The following is an 18,190-nucleotide window of genomic DNA, read 5'->3' as shown; positions in this document are numbered from 1 at the left end:
TGGAGAAAACATGACAGGGTGGACAGACAAGGATTGTGGAACGTATTAGGAATATATGGAGTAGATGGAAAGTCATTGAATGCTGTGAAGAGTATGTATGATGGTGCGAAGGCTGCAGTGCGTGTGGATGGTGAACTAAGTGAAGTTTTCTCTTTGAAGGCTGGGTTGAAACAGGGATGTGTCATGTCTCTATGGTTGTTCAGTCTGTACATGGATGGGGTAATAAAAGACGTACAAGGTAGGGTAGTGGATGTTGGAGTGGCTCTGGTGAGAGGATAGTGTTTGGAAACTCTCTGTACTGTTGTTTGCAGATGATACTGTGTTGTTCAGTGAAGAAGAAGGGGAGCTGCAAGGCTTGGTGGATAAGTTTGGGAGAGTGTTTAAGAAACGGAATCTAAAGGTGAATGTAGGGAAGAGTAAAGTGATGGTCTTTGAGAGAGGTGAAGTCAGTGAATGTACAGCGAGGTTGGATGGTGAGGAATTAGAAAATGTGAGTACGTTTAAGTACTTGGGTAGTGTGATGAGTAAGGATGGAGGTTTGGAGGGTGAAGTGCTTGAAAGGGTACAGCAGGGAAGAAAGGTTGTTGGTTCTTTGAAAGCAGTGATAAGAAACAAGGAAGTGAGCATGGAAGTGAAAAAGTTACTACATGACAGTATTGTGATACCAACTCTAACGTATGGAAGTGAAGCTTGGACGTTGTTGGAAGGACAAGAGTCAAGAGTGAGAGCAGTGGAAATGAGTTATTTAAGAAGAGCCTGTGGAGTCACATGGAGAGACAGTCTGACGAATGAGGATATAAAGGAACGTTCTGAATGTGGATGTGGATGTGATAGGAAGCGTTATGAGGAACACACTGAGGTGGTTTGGCCATGTGGAGAGGATGGAGGGTGAAAGATTGACGAAGAGAGTGTATGTGAGCGAGGTGGAGGGGGGAAGAGGGAGGGGGAGGCCGAGGATGAGATGGAGGGATGGGATGGAGAGGTATATGAGAGAGGGGGGTGTGAGTTGGGAGCAGGGCAGTGAAATGGCGGGGGACAGGGCGACGTGGAGGCGATTTGTTTGTGGCCACCCCAAACGGGATTGAGGCGTCTGGCAATAGATAGATACTCGGTAGATATTATAATTACTGGTTATTGTCTTACGGGTAATGCCATTTCGTTAGTGACAGATGCTAACGTTTTCCTGTTTAATGTTTTTCACTAAATTGTTTTTAAAGTGCCATAGCCAATACCGCCAGCTGCGGATAGGTACTGTACTGCCAGGAAAACATTGCGTTGGCATTCCTCTGTTTTTCGGTTCTTACCTTAAATGCCGATCATAACCAACCTTAACAGTTGTTAATAATGGCCCCCAACTGATGGCGGGAAAATATGACACGTGTGACTGACTCAGTCTTATGTGTAATAATGTGGATAGTGGAAGTATCTAGGAGGACGTTGTGAATATGGATGAGGGTTATATGGGGTGGGCTGCGTGTGTGTGTGTGTATTTTATATATCATCATCATCAGCCGTTGAGGTCCACTGCAGGACCGGCCTATCCCTACCGAAGCAGGGACGATACAGCCAATGTATCTCTACCCAGTGGCTTAGGCTGTCTGGTAGAGACTGTATGTAGGGTGAGAAGTGCTTGTGAGTGTGATTGTAGTGTTGTAGTGGCTTTGGATGTGTATGTAGTCTGTGAACCAAGTGTAATCGGCCCGCCTTAAGCCGATTGGGTGCAAGCATACTAGTATGCGACACTGGTTCAACCACAGCACCCCTTGTGTCCGCCAAAGTAGCAAGTGGCTTGGTGAACGCTTCCCAAAGTTTTTACATATATATATATATATATACACACACACAACAAGTTTGTTGTCGAGCAATAATATAATATTCAACCAATTTACTTACCAGTAAAGATACATGGAGGTGTTGAGAGGCTGTAAGGCTAGTAGTCCCGCTCAGCTGCACCAGAGACTAAGCAGCAGCCAAGCACACATAAAGCTAGGGAAATAGGAAACAGTAGAATTAGTAATGAGGTAAAACAGTTCCTATTCAGATATCGTTTTTAGTGTCATCTATGACATACTTTTGTGAAATTATACGCAGAAATTATCTACAAAAGAAATGAACTAACGATTACGTCTCCCCATCTATAAATCGCCGTCTGGAGTGTGGGAAAACTTTTCCTCCATCCACGACTACACCTCTGGTCCATCTCTGTTGTGTGAATATGGCAGCAGCTCAGATGATTCGTGTTCCTGGTCCATCTATCTTATCACGTATTTGTTACCTATTCATACTGGTTTACGGTATTTTGAGGACAGTGGTATGTAATATTGGAGTATAATAAAGTCTATGAAGCCAAGGATTTGGCCTATCTCGATAAAAACGTGATAAATGTGACATGACGCACTGGTTACCAAGCCTTAGCCTAGAGGGTTCGCGGTGTATGTTCGTTCGTGTGTTGCCCGTGATAGTTTGCCTAAGCCGTCATCCAGAAAGACCCCAGGCATCGTCTGAGGGTCGGCGGAGGTGGGAAACTTTCTATGGTCTTCGAGTGTAGATGTAGAGAGATATGGAGGTTGATTACAGATCGTCAAAGCACTGCCAGTATAAAGTCATGAGACATCGTATGGCCCGAACTTGTCCATGCTTTGTAAAATGGTGTGTCGTTGGCTAGAGTGAATAGGTTCGTCTCTTTCTCGCTTTCTCATCTTCTCCCTTTGTGTATCATAAGCGAGATGAGTTACAGAGCACTCTTGGGTTACGGAGTTTATTGTACACAGTTATATTGAACTGTTATTTACAGTGTAACGTAGCGTAACGGCAAAACCTTCTAGCTGACTCTATCTCCTGCCTTCCGCCCTCGATTATGTTCTCGGGCCTTCTCTAATCGTTTCTGACCTGAAGGGAATCTCTCCGATATTATATACAGCTTAGAGAGGATGTGTGTGTGTGATGTGTCTGGCAGATTTCTATTCATGTGGACTAACCGACTAGAGTTTTTTTTCTTTTAATGTGTCCGACCCTGGGCATAGGCTTCGCAGCCTGCTCCTAAGGCCCAGTAGTCCTCCTACATCCCATAAACCTCTACATGTTACCACTTCGGCACTAACACCAACCGTCCATACTGAATACATGCTGGGGCTGTCTCATACAGGACTCGTGTATTGGTATTAGTGAGGGTATTTTACGACATGCCGGCGGGTCTTCTGGTAGATTGGTAAAGTCTGCTTTTATGAAATTCAACTCCTTAAACTGTTCCCTGCCCCAACGGGGATTAGAATCTTGGTCCGGTAGGACTGTAGGTCACCTCTTTACCGACTGAGCCACCGCCTCCCCCCACGTGTTTGAATATGTCATGAAATTCTTGGTCTTCTAGACTACAAAGAGACTGTTTGAGATACATCATATGTGAAGACATTTTTGATGGTCTGAGACAAGATGATTGTGGATATACATGATGTGGATTGAAGTCCTTGTGAGAAGCCGTGTATACCTCCAGCAAACACTACATCCTGCATATTGGGATATGAGATATATTCTAGTGCCTATATAATGCCTACGGAAGGGTGGTAACTGAGAGAAATAGGTTACTTGGCTGCTAAGCATAGGGCTAGAAAAGAGATTTACAGGGCGAAGTCTGAGTCACAGGTACTTTTACCTGAGAGCCTAAATCACGTGGAAAGGAAGAACTTGATATTTAGGGTGGCAAATCAAGTAAGGAGGGAGAATAGGGATATCGTAGGTGTGCAGTGTGTTAAGAATGATGCAAGAAGGATAGTGGTGTACAGTGGGGATAAAGATGCATGGGGAGAGCATTACATCTGGTTCTTGAATGAGAAGTATGACTGGGACAGTGTTTGGCCCTTGGCCTTTGATTGATGCTGCTACTGTTAGCGATGCAATAGGCACGATGCAGGTGAGGAAGGCAGCAGGTGTGTCTGAGTTGACTGCTGAAATGTTGAAAGCCTCAGGAGATATAGGTGTGAGGTTAGTCACTGACCTAATAAATATGATTATGAGTGTCTTGTCCCAGATAATTGGCTGAAGACTGTAATTGTGAATATGTACAAGGGGAAGAGTGAAGCCCTGGAAAGAGAAAATTATAGAGGCATAAAACTTTTAAACCTGATAAGATGGTAATGGAGGGAGTTCTAGAAGGTATGATTAGAGGAAGAGTGAATATTGATAAGATGCAGTTTGGGTCTATGCCAGGCGAAGGGACCAATGATGCCATATTCATTGCTTAACAGCGTCAGGAAAAATAATAGGAAAGAAAAGGGAACTGTACTTTGTTTTTGTTGATTTGGAAAAGGCCCTTAACAGAGTCCCTAGAGAGGTGGTGAAGTGGGCAATGAGAAAGCTTGGGAACCGTGAGTGGCTGGTTAGGGTGGTTATATGGCCATGTATGTGGATGCGAGTACCCAGGTAAGAGTGAACGGAGATTTGAGTGATGAGTTTTCCATGAATGGTGGAGTGCACCAGAGGTCAGTTTTGAGCCCCTTGTTGTTTATCATGGTACTTGAAGCCCTCTCACGTGACTTAAGAAACGGACTTCCGTGGGAGATGTTGTATGCTGATGATCTGATGTTCTTTGCAGAGAATGAAAGTGAGATGGGGGAAAGATTTAGGAAAGACAGGAAAATAAGAGTAAAAGTAGATGATGTATATTCCAATTTCACTCAATTAACGCCGGCGTGCCGCAGGGGTCAGTTCTGGCGCCAGCCCTATTCCTGGATCATATTAATGATCTCTTATATGTCACCCACAAGTCCATCGACTCATACGCAGATGACTCAGCACTACATAGTTCATTCACACTCAGACACCCATTTACAAAGTCTAATATTTCTACCTCTCAACTCAGTACAGCCATCTCCATAAATCAAGACCTATCTACGATCAGTGAATGAGTACAAAACAACCTTGTCTCTTTTAATGCTAGTAAAACTAAATATTCACAATTTAAAAATAGACAGATATTGGCAGATTCGTACATTACCTTCAGTGCTACTAATATTCCCATCTCCAAAAGTACTGAAATTCATGGTGTCTCACTTAACAATGCCCTCAGCTGGACCTCTCATGTTAGATCACTTGCTAAAACCGCCTCAAAGAAACTTGGATTATTGTACAGAGTCCGTAACTTCTTCGCCGATGAGCAGTTAGCTATAATTTGTAAGAGTCATGTGCGCTCTCAGCTTGAATATTCTCACCCTTGTGGAATGGATGTGGAGAGGTTGCATTAAAACAACTACACAAAATTCAGAACAAAGCTGTTAGAATTATTAACAACCATGTCATTACAAATAAACTACCTCCCATGCAAGTAAGAAGGAATGTTACCTCCCTTGCCTTATTTGACAGATATTGTTTTGGCAAATGCTCAGACGAAGTTGCGTCCATGGTGCCACCTCTCCATGCCTTCCCTCATGCTACACGGGTATCTGGTAGCGCTCATGACTGGAATGTCACTCAACCATATTGCAGAACTTCTGCCTATCAGAATTCTTTCATTCCCCAAACTGCATCTCTCTGAAACTCTCTTCCCCAGAGTTGTTTCCCTCCAAGTTTCAACCCATCTGTTCAAGTCTAACTGTTACAGATATTTTATGAAGAGGACACTAGTAATCTGGTGTATGGATTATTTTTTTATTCATTTGTTTTTCCTTCCTCCGTTCTGTTATTAAAAAAAAAAAAAAAAGTGGAGAGATGGTATGGGGCACAGGGGCTTGAGAGTATGCAGATAAAACAAAAGTGATGGTATTTAGGGCTGGTGGCAGAACTGTAAAAGAAGAGGGAGAGTGGCTATGTGTAATTTCCCACAAGGGCGTGGAAAGTAATTCCATCTTGTGCATTACCATTTGACACAGGCTGTGCCTGCGCACATTTCAACTGCTCGGTAGCATTTGATGCTGGTTGCATTGAACGAAATGTTCCTTGTTCTTTTGGCTGTGGAATAATTTTGTGTCTATTTCTGGGGGAGAAGAAAGCACTACTTGCGTCCCCGTGTATTCCTCCGTTGCACTCAACCACGGCCTTCTCAAACAAGGCCTCTTCATGAAAAAGTGACATCAATAGTGTAGGCTGAGACAAGTCCAGCCAACTCACACTCCCACCAGCAATACATCTCACCAAAAACTGATTCCAGGCTTTTGGTAGTAATATCTTTTACATATAATTCGAAGCAATCTATATATATATATATATATGTATATATATATAAGCCTCTGTGGTACAGTGGTAGAGTGTGCGTTTCGTACACGGGTGAGCCAGGGTTCGCGCCCCACCAGGGTAATAAACCTTGGGAGTGTTCACCCACCAAATACTACTTTGGCGGACACAAGGGGTGCTGTGGTTGAACCAGTGTCACGTACTATGAAGTATCCTTGCACCCAGTCGGCTTACCCGGGCCGACTACACTTAGTTCACAGACTACACACACATCCAAAGCCACTACAATTACACTTACAAGCACTTCTCACCCTACATACAGTGTCTGCTAGACAGCCTAAGCCACGTGGTAGAGAAACATTGGCTGTATCGTCCCGACTTCAGTCGGGATAGGCCGGTCTTGCAGTGGATACTCAAACGGCTGATGATATATATATATATATATATATATATATATATATATATATATATATGTATCTCTCTCTCTCTCTCTCTCTCTCTTTCTATATATATATATATATATATATATATATATATATATATCTATATATATATATTTATATATATATATACTTTTCTGTCAGTCATTACACAGTGCAGTTCATACTTCAGCATTTTTATGAAGTAAATCTTACACATCTTAATCCTGCATTTATTACTTAGCTGAAAGTGTAATATTTTTCTCCAGGGTAATATTATGAAACAAATCTATTGAACTTATAAACAGGAAACAGATTTTATTAACAACATAACATTGATTGTAATAGTTTTAAAATCAAAAGTATGTACACCCGACACAGGCAGCCCACACTGATCGTTAACCATTCACATAGGTGCCCATTTACTCTTACACATGTCTCACTACTGTCATCTTCACGGCACCTAGCAGTTAACCATCTACACCGTACATGCACAAAACCTTCCACAATCCGTCTCTGTCTACTTTGTTGTATGCTTTTTCCAGATTCGTAAATGCCATAAACACCTTATAGTCATTCTCACAAGCCTTCTCCATTATCTGTCTCACTGCAAATATTTGATCCACAGATCCTCTGCCACTCTTAAACCCACCTTGTTCATCCCTCACTATGACTTTGATGTCTCTCTTACTTCCTCTATAATAATTCTTTCATATACTTTCCCTACCACACTCAATAAACTTATGCCACGATAATTCATACACTCACTTCACTCACCTTTTTTTTTGTATGTGTGCAGGGGTACAATCACTGCCTTTTTCCACTCTGCTGGAAAAGTTTCACTCATCCATGCCTTCTTACATATCTCTAACGAGCACTTCATTCCGCTCTTCCCACTACAGTCAGTCATCTCTGCATACGCTATCAGATGAAGAGGGATAATCGGGATATTATAGGTGAGCAGTGTGTGAAGAATGATGATGGAAGGGTAGTGGTGAACAGTGGGGATATTAAAGATGCATGGAGAGAGCAATATAGCCGGTTGTTGAATGAGGAGTTTGACTGGGACAGGGAAGGTTTGGAGCCAGTAGATCCAGTGTTTGGCCCTTGGCCTTTGATTGACACTGCTACTGTGAGTGAGGCAATAGACAGGATGAGGGTGGGGAAGGCAGCAGGTGTGTCTGGGTTGACTGCCGAAACGTTGAAGGCCACATGAGATATAGGGGTGAGGTTAGTCACTGACCTGATAAATATAATTATATATGAGTGTGTTGTCCCAGATGATTGGTTGAAAAGTGTAATTGTAAATGTGTATAAAGGGAAGGGTGATGCCCTGAGAAGAGGAAATTGTAGAGGTATAAAGCTTTTAGATCAGATAATGAAGGTAATGGAGGGAGTTCTAGAAGGTATGATCAGAGAAAGAGTGAATATTGATGAGATGCAATTTGGGTTTATGCCAGGCAGGGGGACCACTGATGCCATATTCATTGTTCGATAGCTTCAAGAAAAATGTATTGGGAAGTAAAGGGATCTGTATTTTGTTTTTGTTGATTTGGAATAGGCCTTTGACAGAGTCCCGAGAGAGGTGGTGAAGTGGGCAATGAGAAAGCTTGGTTTGGAGGAGTGGCTGGTGAGGGTGGTTATAGCTATGTATGTGGGTGCTTGCACCCAGGTAAGAGAGGATGGAGATTTGAGTGATGAGTTTTCCGTGAACGTTGGTGTGCATCATGGGTCAGTTTAGAGTCCCATGTTGTTTATCATGGTATTTGAAGCCCTCTCACCTGACTTCAGTAACGGACTTCCGTGGGAGATGTTGTTTGCTGATGATTTGGTGTTGATTGCAGAGAACAAAAGGGCGGCGGAGGAAAGATTTAGGAAGTGGAGAGATGGTATGGGGCTTAAGGGCTTAAGGGTAAATGCAGATAAAACAAAAGTGATGATATCTAGGGTTGGTGGCAGTACTGTCAAAGACAAGGGAGTGTGGCCATGTACAGTTTGCCACAAGGGTGTGGAAGTAATTCCATCTTGTGCAGTGTGTGTGATAAATGGGTATCAGAGGTAGACTGCGAGATAATGCTGATTTTATGTGTACGGTGTGTCGGGAAGAGCAGGTGGAGATTATCAGGCATGAATGGATTGAATTTGCTGATGGGTCTCTTGAGTATGTGGAAGAGTTTTGTTATTTGGGAGACATGTTGCGTGCTGGAGGTGGGGCTAGGGTGAGAAGTGGTTGGAAGAAGTTCAGGGGGCTCTTGCCTCTCCTGACATTGAGAGGACTCTCCCTACATGCTAAGGAGTCTTTGTATGCAGCATCTGTTAGGAATGTAATGTTGTATGGTAGTGAGACCTGGGCAGTAAAGGAGGAGGATATTTGCAGGCTCAGACGTACAGAAATGACAATGATTAGGTGTATGTGCAGTGCGTCCCTGCGTGCAAAGCCTGGGGGGGCTGTGTTTACGATGGAAGAGTTGAGAGGTAGGATGGGACTGGAGTGTATTGGTGTTGTGATGAGGAGAGGTAGATTGAGATGATTTGGGAATGTGGAGAGGATGGGGGATGATAACTGGGTGCAGAAGGTGAGAAGTGTTAATATTGTGGGTGGGGTTATGAGGGGTAGACTGAGAAAGACATGGGATGAGGTCATTAAGTGTGACCTCAAGGTTAAGGGACTGAACAAGGAGTCTGCAATAGACCGTGCAGCATGGAGAGCCGCCATTAGGTGACCAAGGCCGATGCATGCAAGCATGTTGGAACCTTCAAAAACGAAAACGAATACACCTCATCAACCCCAGCTGCTTTCCCATTTTTCAGCTGCTTCACAGCGTTCTTCGCCTCTGCGAGTGTCACGTTTCCTGGCATTGGATTCCTTCTCTGTACACCCCCCCAACCAATCATGTTAACAGTCGCTTTGCTTTCTCTATTCCCATTCATCAGGCTTTCAAAATAGTCTTTCCATCTGGTCCATACTTCATCCCCATCAGTTAATAATATACCACTTACATGCTTCACACTTTCACATTTATTTCTGCTTTCACTTTTACATTTTAGAACCTCTTTCCAGGATAACTTCTTATTTTCAGAGTGGTTTGCATTAATTTTTCTTCCTAGATCATCATTTACCTCCTTCTTTTTCCTCTTCACTAGTTTCTTTACATGCTTCTTGCTCTCAGTATATTAATTTCTTATTTCAACTGAACCCCTGTCATGTAGCCACTCTAGTCACTTCTTCCTCTTTTCCTCCACTAATAATAATAATAACAATAATAACAATATATTAATAATAATCTATCTATCTATCTATCTATTGCCAGACGCCTCAATCCCGTTTGGGGTGGCCACAAACAAATCGCCTCCAAGTCGCCCTGTCCCCCGCCATTTCACTACCCTGCTCCCAACTCACACCCCCCTCTCTCATATACCTCTCCACCCCATCCCTCCATCTCATCCTCGGTCTCCCCCTCCCTCTTCCACCCTCCACCTCACTCACATACACTCTCTTCGTCAGTCTTTCACCCTCCATCCTCTCCACATGGCCAAACCACCTCAGTGTGTTCCTCACAACGCTTCCTATCACATCCACATCAACACCACAACGCTCCTTTATATCCTCATTCGTCAGCCTGTCTCTCCACGTGACTCCACAAGCTCCTCTTAAATAACTCATTTCCACTGCTCTCACTCTTGACTTGTGTCAAAAATGAGAGAATAACTGGCAAAACAATAAATTCTTTGTTGGTATTCCACCCGAAAAAATTATTCACTTCTCTCCCGCACCACCTGAACTCTCCACATCGTCTCAGGAAACACTCATTACCACCAGTAGATCATACCTGTATTTTCTATTTCAACATTTTCCGTCGAACAAGTAATAAGTACCATTATGTGCTCGTTATTACTATATAATTTTTGATGAGAAACAAAATAATTAATGGTACTGACCCTGCTGTACTGAGAAATAACATAGCCTTCCCGTTTAATGGCGTTCAACCACTAAGCAGATTGTTTTTCACATTTTGGGAACTTTAATACATGGACTTTAGGCTCCAATTTGTAGTAACCCTTACACAGGAGTACACAACACGTTAAGGGCATTGTTTCTTTAGTGCTGTGTTTGCCCTAAACAAGAAGACTGGATGATTTATATGTGAAAAATGCTTTGAACACAGGCAAGAACGTAACCCCACCACAATTTTCTCCTATACTGAAGTCACATTGGTCCGAATCAGGTGGGCCACGGGTAGTAGGCCCATGAGAGATAACGTAGAGCTCTCTTACCCCCCCCTCCCACTAAGCAGGCCTGTTTGAGAAGGCCGTGGCTCAACCCACCCCACACCTAGCGTCGTTCCATTACCCCAGTCAGTGTGATATGAGTCATGCTTGAGCGTAATAAAATTTCCTTTCGGGATCCATAAAATTAGCCCTATTTGACCTACAGTACTCCTTTGTGCACCAAAATGTAGCCAAATAAATTCCAAATAACCTTTTGTCAGTAACATTTAACATCAAAATTATATTTCTATGAGAAAAAAGCTGAAAAAATCTGAAGTTAAAAAAAAAAAAAAATTTGGCATAAATTACATTTAGTTGATCTTTTTTTCAGCACCATAAGCAAGTCCATTTATTCCAGATTACAGTGAAAAAAAATATGAATATCGAAGCACAAATATGATGTGAGGATAAAGTGTTTATTAACTATCGAGTGCACAGAAATAACACGTTGGTGGGGGGGGGGGGTCCGTCAATGTGTGGCCTTGGGTGCCCAGGACTGTGTCCCAAGTACTCGCATGCGGTTGGACGCAGCCTGCGTCATTTGGTAACGAGAGGGTTAAATGATATAATATAAACATATTTTCAGCCAATAAAAACCATTATCACAGTAAAAATGTCACATCACTCTGATCAATCCAGACTCCCTCAAGAAACCCATCAATTTATCAGATAGGGTGAAGGGGAAGTTTGCTGCACCGCAGTAATTTATACATGTGGCATGTTCACAAACATACAGCCGACAGTGCAGGATGACATGACCGAGAGATAACATCGCACCGAAGATGTTGCCGTGCAGTGGAAATCATGTTTTAATATAAGGCGATATATGGGTGATCCATGTGAAATTCATCCTTAATCATGATTTTATTCTCTTTTCCTGGCAACTGGTGCGATTTGCAGTAGCCCATTCGTCAAAAAGCTTACATGTAGGAATATTAAGTCTGGTCCACTGACCCTGCAATGGAGGGTTTATTGATTTCTTTCCGATGGAGAGACTCAACCGTAGATCTCGAGGAACGTACCAAATCTCCTTGAGTTCCACAGCCAATTTCGCAAGTAAGTTAGCCTGCTCATTGCCATAGATACGACAATGACCAGGCATCAAGATCAGAGTGAAGGACTTGTCACATGAATGCAGTTTATTAATGAGGTGGCCCTGCATCTCATTAGAATCCGTAGTACAAGAAGCAGTTGCCCGAATAGCTGACTTTGGATATGAAAATATGAAAAATCAGCCATGTCTAGAGGTTAAATCATAGTCCATGGCTTTGTCAATAGCAAAAAGCTCGGAGGTAAACACAGATGTATGAGTATGTAACGAAAACCAGAGGGCACATTCAGTCACCCTCACACTAGCACCCAAACATTCACTCAACTTTGCCAAACCCTTCTCAACCCATTACCCTTATAACACTCAACCCCTCAACTCCACCCATATCCCTGCACCCCACTTCTCTCAATTGTAAAAGGTTAGACGATCCATGCTTCGAAACTCCGGGAGTTCACACCTCACACAAGGAGAGCGTTTGTAGTGCCAAGTGTTAAAGCTGGAAACAGAGCTAATTGTGCAAGCAGTCATAAGTCTGGTTCATTATAACAGTTTCATGAAATTCTTTGTGCCTCACGGTTATGAAGATTTTTCCTTTCAAAGCACCAAATTAGCTTTTATTTTTTATTGTTCTCTTTTTTTATGCAATCAGTACTTTGACGGAATGATAACTCTGACCACGTACCTTATATCCAGGAAAAAAAGAACAAAAGGATAACAAACACAAAGTTTATAATGTTCTGAAACTGTTGCAGTATATTTTCTTTAGAAATGTGCTGGGCTTTGCTCTACTGTATTGTTGGCTTCACTACTGTCATATTTAACAGTAGTTATCACATCTTCTCTTGGTAAAGTATTTGAGACTGTAATTAATAAGCTCATTGTTAAACATCTTGAAGCCAACAACAGTATGGTTTTCGCCACGAAAGATCCACTGTTGATTTATTCAATCCCATGACTCACAACCATCCATCAGACAACTGACCAACATGGGGAAACCCATGCAGTAGCCCTTGATATTTCTAAAGCTTCTAATAGAGTGTGGCACCATTCTCTGCTATCCAAATTCTCTTGCTTCTGTTAAACATCTTGAATCCAAAACAGTATGGTTTTTGCCACGAAAGATACACTGTTGATACGCTCAATCTCATGACTCACAACTATCCATGAATCAACTGACCAACATGGGGAAACCCATGCAGTAGCCCTTGATATTTTTAAAGCTTCTAATAGAGTGTGGCACCATTCCCTGCTGTCCAAACTCCCTTGCTATGGCCTATCATCTTTTGTTCCTCTGATTTCCTCATATCTTAATGACAGAAAGAGCAAAAGTTTACGATGTGTTTTCCAATTTCCATTCGATTAATGCCGGCATGGCACAAGGATCAGTTCTGGCTCCAACCCTATTCCTAATTCATATTAATGATCTTTTTTCTGTCACCCATAATCCCATTCACTCATATGTCGATGGCTCACTATTTCACAGTTCATTCACACTTAAACACCATTTTAAAATTTTAACATCTCTAACTCACAACTCACTACAGCAGTCTCCATTAATCGAGACCTGTCTTTATGAGGACAAAATAATATTGTGTCATTGAACTCTCAGAAAGCCAAGTATATGCAGTTTCCTAATAGACAGATATTGCCTGATTCCTGCATTACCTTCTTTGCTACTAATATTCCTGTCTCTAAAAGTACTGAAATTCTCGGTGTTTCATTAGCACTACCCTCAACTGGACCTCCCATGTTGGATTACTTGCTAAAACCACTTCAGCGAAACTTGGACTAGCAGTTAGCTATAATTTACAACAGTCATGTGTGCTCTCAGCTGGAATATTGCTCACCCATGTGGAAAGGATGAGGATAGGTTGCATTAAAACAACTGGACAAAATTCAGAACAAAGCAATTAGAATTATTAGTATTCCTACTGTTACAAATGCACTACCTCCCCTACAAATAAGAAGGAATGCTGCCTCCCTTACATTATTTTGCAGGTACTTTTATGGCTAATGCACAGACGAATTGCATCCATTGTGCCACCTCTCCACTCCTTCCCCTGTGGTACACGGGCATCTGGTAGCTCTCATGATTGGACTATCACACTGACATATTGCAGAACTTCAGCCTATCAGAAATCTTTTATTCCTCAACTGCATTTCTTTGGAACTCGCTTCTGCAGAGTGGTTCCTCCCCGAACTTCAACCAACGGCTGTTCAAGTTTAATGCCGCTTTCACACGAGGCCACCAGTGGCCGCAACTGGTGGCCCAGTGTGAAGGGGCCGGCAACTAGTGTAGCCGTATGAAAGCTCCGATTTGAAAAAAATGCTTTACAGCGAGTGGCAGCAACCGCCACTGGCGGACACTAGTTGCGCGAGCGAGCCACCGCAGGGAGCTGGTTGCCGGACGGGCAACTGCAGTGGCCTCATATGAAAGGCTTAATTGAAAACTATGGGAGGTAACCAATTGCAGCCACTCATGGCGGCCACCGGTGGCCTCATGTGAAAGCGGCCTAACTGTTACAGAATTTTTATGAACGGAGGACATCTGTAACCACGTGCATGGATTATTTTTATTCTTATTTTGTTTTTCCTCCCTCTGTTCTGTTATTGTAAAAAAAAAAAAACATTAGCTGGTTCCTTTGATTTCATAATTTCCGTTTCTAAAAGTATTTAACTCCCTCTCTTTGCTTCACCATTGCCTTTTAGATCACCATTGCCTTAAAAAACTGCACGTGTTTCTGTTGACATAACTATTATTATATGATGGGGTGAACTATTATTATAGTATGTCAGTATTATTATACAGACATACTGTTATTACAGTAACATATGTGAGCTGCACAGCAACTGTGAACAAAAAATTTAGAATGAACTCAGTATAGTGTTCTGTGTGAAAATAACATGAAGACAAAGAGAGAAATCAGGAAATTCAATGCATCAATTATTTTACTATGAAATGCAATGAATGTTCTTAGTGTAAGAAACTTAGAAATGTTGCTAATGGCTGATGTTGATTAATGCAAATTTAATACCTTTCGGTACGATGACGTTTTTAAACATACACATGCTGACTGTGATTATATTCAGCATAGAAGAGTAGCCAAGGAGTGAAGAGGCTAATGAAGAATACTGCTTAATTCCTTGCAAAATAAAACAAAAAAGACGTCATGCTACTGAACGGGTAACGCAACATCTAAAATATGTAAAGTTTTTGATGATGACCACAGGTACTCTGGTGACGCTGGGGACTCACTAGGGATAGAGCGGCATAATAATATGATGTTCTCAACCCACGAAGCCGACCATGACACGTATCCTGAGAACTGTGCCATAAGGTTTGTCCTGATCCTACATTATTCTGTCATCAGGGATATGAATTGTAACACTAGAACATTGCCCATAGTCGCCTGTCCTTCCTCTCCTCCTTGTCAGTGTTCTCATCCCTTGTACTTGTCATCTGCCCTCATTCTTTCTCCCCACCCCAAACCCTCCACCTCTTGCCTTAATCACCTTCCCTTCCCTTCCCCCTCCCACGAGCTCCTCCCTCCACTATTTGCTCCCATTCCATTCCCATCCTTTCATCTCACCATCTTCCCCCATTCACTGTCTTCTTTTTTTCTCGTCTCCACACTTCTTATTCTCCCCTCACCTCCGAACCGTGATTTTTTTTTTTCTGCATCTAGCGACAGTGTGCATCTCCTCAAATACTATCTCTGCTTTCCTTATCCTTGGCAATTGTTAGCTTACTTTTGATATTCACTCCCTCACAGTCTGTTCCATCTAATGTCCCTACTTTCCTTCCAACACAGCTTTATAACGGTTTCATTGACTCAAATTTATATGATGGAAAAACCGACAATGTGAAGTGAGTGGTAGTGTTGTATGGTTCCATGATGCTTATGTTTGTCAAGGATAGTACCATTCATTAGCTTTTAGGCTAAGAAGGCTTTGCAACTCCTCCATCATTAATGTTTATTTCATTGTGTAATTTTCATGAAGATGCCCTTTTCTTGCAAACTGTTTCAATACACTTAAGTCAAAACCAATAGATCATCACTGAAAATTGATAGGGAATGTTCTGAACCTCCAAGAACAATGCTCCATTTATATTACGAGGTAAGAAATAACTTATAATGCAGTCAGTATTAAATTTAAACTCAAAGCAACAGCGAAAATAATACCCTTTGGAGTTTTTTTTTAATGGTATCGTGTGCTTAATTCTAGATCACCCTCGCTAAGTATATTTGTGGTCAATCTGATAACGTATCCATAGATGATGGATGATAGATGATGGATGATGATGTGGGCTAACCTTGGTCTGTTGTTTCAGTTTCCGTGGTGCGTGGTGGTATGCGGCATGCCACCATTCCAACCTTAACGGGTACCAGTACGAGGGTCACCACGACACGTTTGCAGACGGCATCAACTGGTACCACTGGCGAGGCTATAATTACTCTCTAATGAACACCACACTCATGATTAGACCTGCATTCTGATGACCCTTCATTGTCGCAGAGTAGTCCTGGAGTGTAAAGTTATATGGTGGCATACAAAGTACAGCAATATTGTCAATGTACCCACTTAGTTAATGGTGATTGCAGTTAGCAAAAACATGGAAGCTTTTATGAGCTGGCAGCAAGGGCGGATCTAACAGAAGACCTAAGAGACATTTTCGCCAAACTGGGTAAAACAGAACCAGATTATATTCCCTACTACCCCCCCCCCCCCACCCTCCTACACACGAGACGGTATATTTCTTTTCTATTTTCTTCCAAATGAAAGAAAAAAACTGTTTAATTATATCAATCATTTTTATGTGGTATACTTCATTAAGAAAACTTCCAGTCCCAGTAAGTAATTTTCTTTTTCAGTGCCAGTTGCATTTTTTGCAGCAATATTTTAGACAAGTTTCGCGATCAGTTTTTCAAGACTTGTCATCTGGGATGCTATTAACAGATGAAAGTTTTAATTAGGAAACACAAGTGAGTGAATGATATCAAATTCTGGAAATCAGGTTAATTACAGGTTAAACAAAAAAAAATCAATGCTCTTCAAAGCTATCTCTCTATCTCTTGCCTTAGGCCTTAATGGCTTAAAGAGTTGTCACAAACAATCGCTTCCACATTGCTCTGTCCTCTGCCATTTTGACGCCCTCTCCCCAACTCATACCTGCCTCCCGTATCTCTCCACTCCATCCCTCTATCTCATCGTCGGTCTCCCCCTCCTCCTCTCCCTCTCCAACTCGCCCACAAACGCTCTTGCAGTACGTCTATCAATTTCCGTCCTCTTCACATGGCCACACCAGCTCAAAGTATTTCTCATAACACTTTCAGTCATGTCGATTTGAACTCCACAACACTCCCTTACTCCTTCATTTGTATGTGTATCGCTTCATGTAACTCCACAAGTTCCTCCCGTATAACTCATTTTTACTGTTACGGACAGACTCCTTGCTGGAATTTTTATTCTTTATTTTGTGATTTTTTTAAAAATTACCAGTCACGCTCATGTCATCAGTTGTATTACAAATGCTTTTGATCTTTGTTCTGATGCAGTGGCGTGCCCGAAGTGGCAGCCTGAGGTTGCTACGGTCACCTCGGGAATCTGACTGGAAAACCGCAATGCCCCCCACCCTGAAGTGCAGAGATCGGATTATTGTTTCGGAACACTGATTCAGGACCAGGACTTTCGACACTTTCGTTACCATAACAGCAGGTGAATGTAGCTACTCTAATCTCACTTGCAAAATGATTTAAGCTATATCAAGCTATAAGGAGGAGGCCACTGAACATTATAACTGGTTAATTATAGGCCTCTTTGAATGTGTAAAGTGCATCTTTCCTTCCCTAATACATTCATGAGTGAAAATCAGTAGGAGAGCTGCATGTTGAGCTGCAATACTCCAACAGACTGGATTGGTATTATTCTGATAATTGTATACTGTTGTAATTGCCGGTCCTGTCAAAATGAGCTTAGTGTTATCTTGTTTTTGTGTTTTCTTGGAATGAATAATTTGCGGACTCCAGGCCATTGGTTCCTTCATCCTTGCATAAAAAAAAGTTACAAAACAATACTCCATAGAGAGTAAGCAAATAAATGGATATTAACATGAATCCTGAAATTATTGAGTTTAATATACAATAAACAATGCCAGAAGTGAGGCTGAACTGTCACAGAACCACCTTATGTGGAAACTTTACTCACCTGGCTTTTTTTTTTCCTTTCTAATACGCTATACCATGGTCAGGGGCATCACTGATGAGGGGAGGGGGGACAGCGAGTAGCG

The 18,190-nt window shown here is 42.0% G+C and overlaps 1 protein-coding gene across 1 annotated transcript in view; it reads left to right on the top strand.

The window, feature by feature from the left end:
- LOC145392416 (microfibril-associated glycoprotein 4-like) overlaps nucleotides 1-16,400 on the top strand; it is a 33,028-nt gene extending 16,628 nt beyond the window's left edge. The window contains exons 3-4 of the mRNA XM_080266827.1: nucleotides 15,132-15,239; nucleotides 16,235-16,400. Of these exons, the coding sequence (XP_080122953.1) occupies nucleotides 15,132-15,239; nucleotides 16,235-16,400 (274 nt within the window). The remainder of the gene's footprint in view (nucleotides 1-15,131; nucleotides 15,240-16,234) is intronic.
- Nucleotides 16,401-18,190: the final 1,790 nt, after the last annotated feature.

This window comes from Coenobita brevimanus, chromosome 2 (genome assembly GCF_032717465.1).
Source record: "Coenobita brevimanus isolate Jiangsu-jjx chromosome 2, ASM3271746v2, whole genome shotgun sequence".
Taxonomy (NCBI): Eukaryota; Metazoa; Arthropoda; class Malacostraca; order Decapoda; family Coenobitidae; genus Coenobita; species Coenobita brevimanus.
The sequence above is the reverse complement of the archived record's forward strand: the minus strand, read 5'-3'. Positions and strand labels throughout refer to the sequence as shown.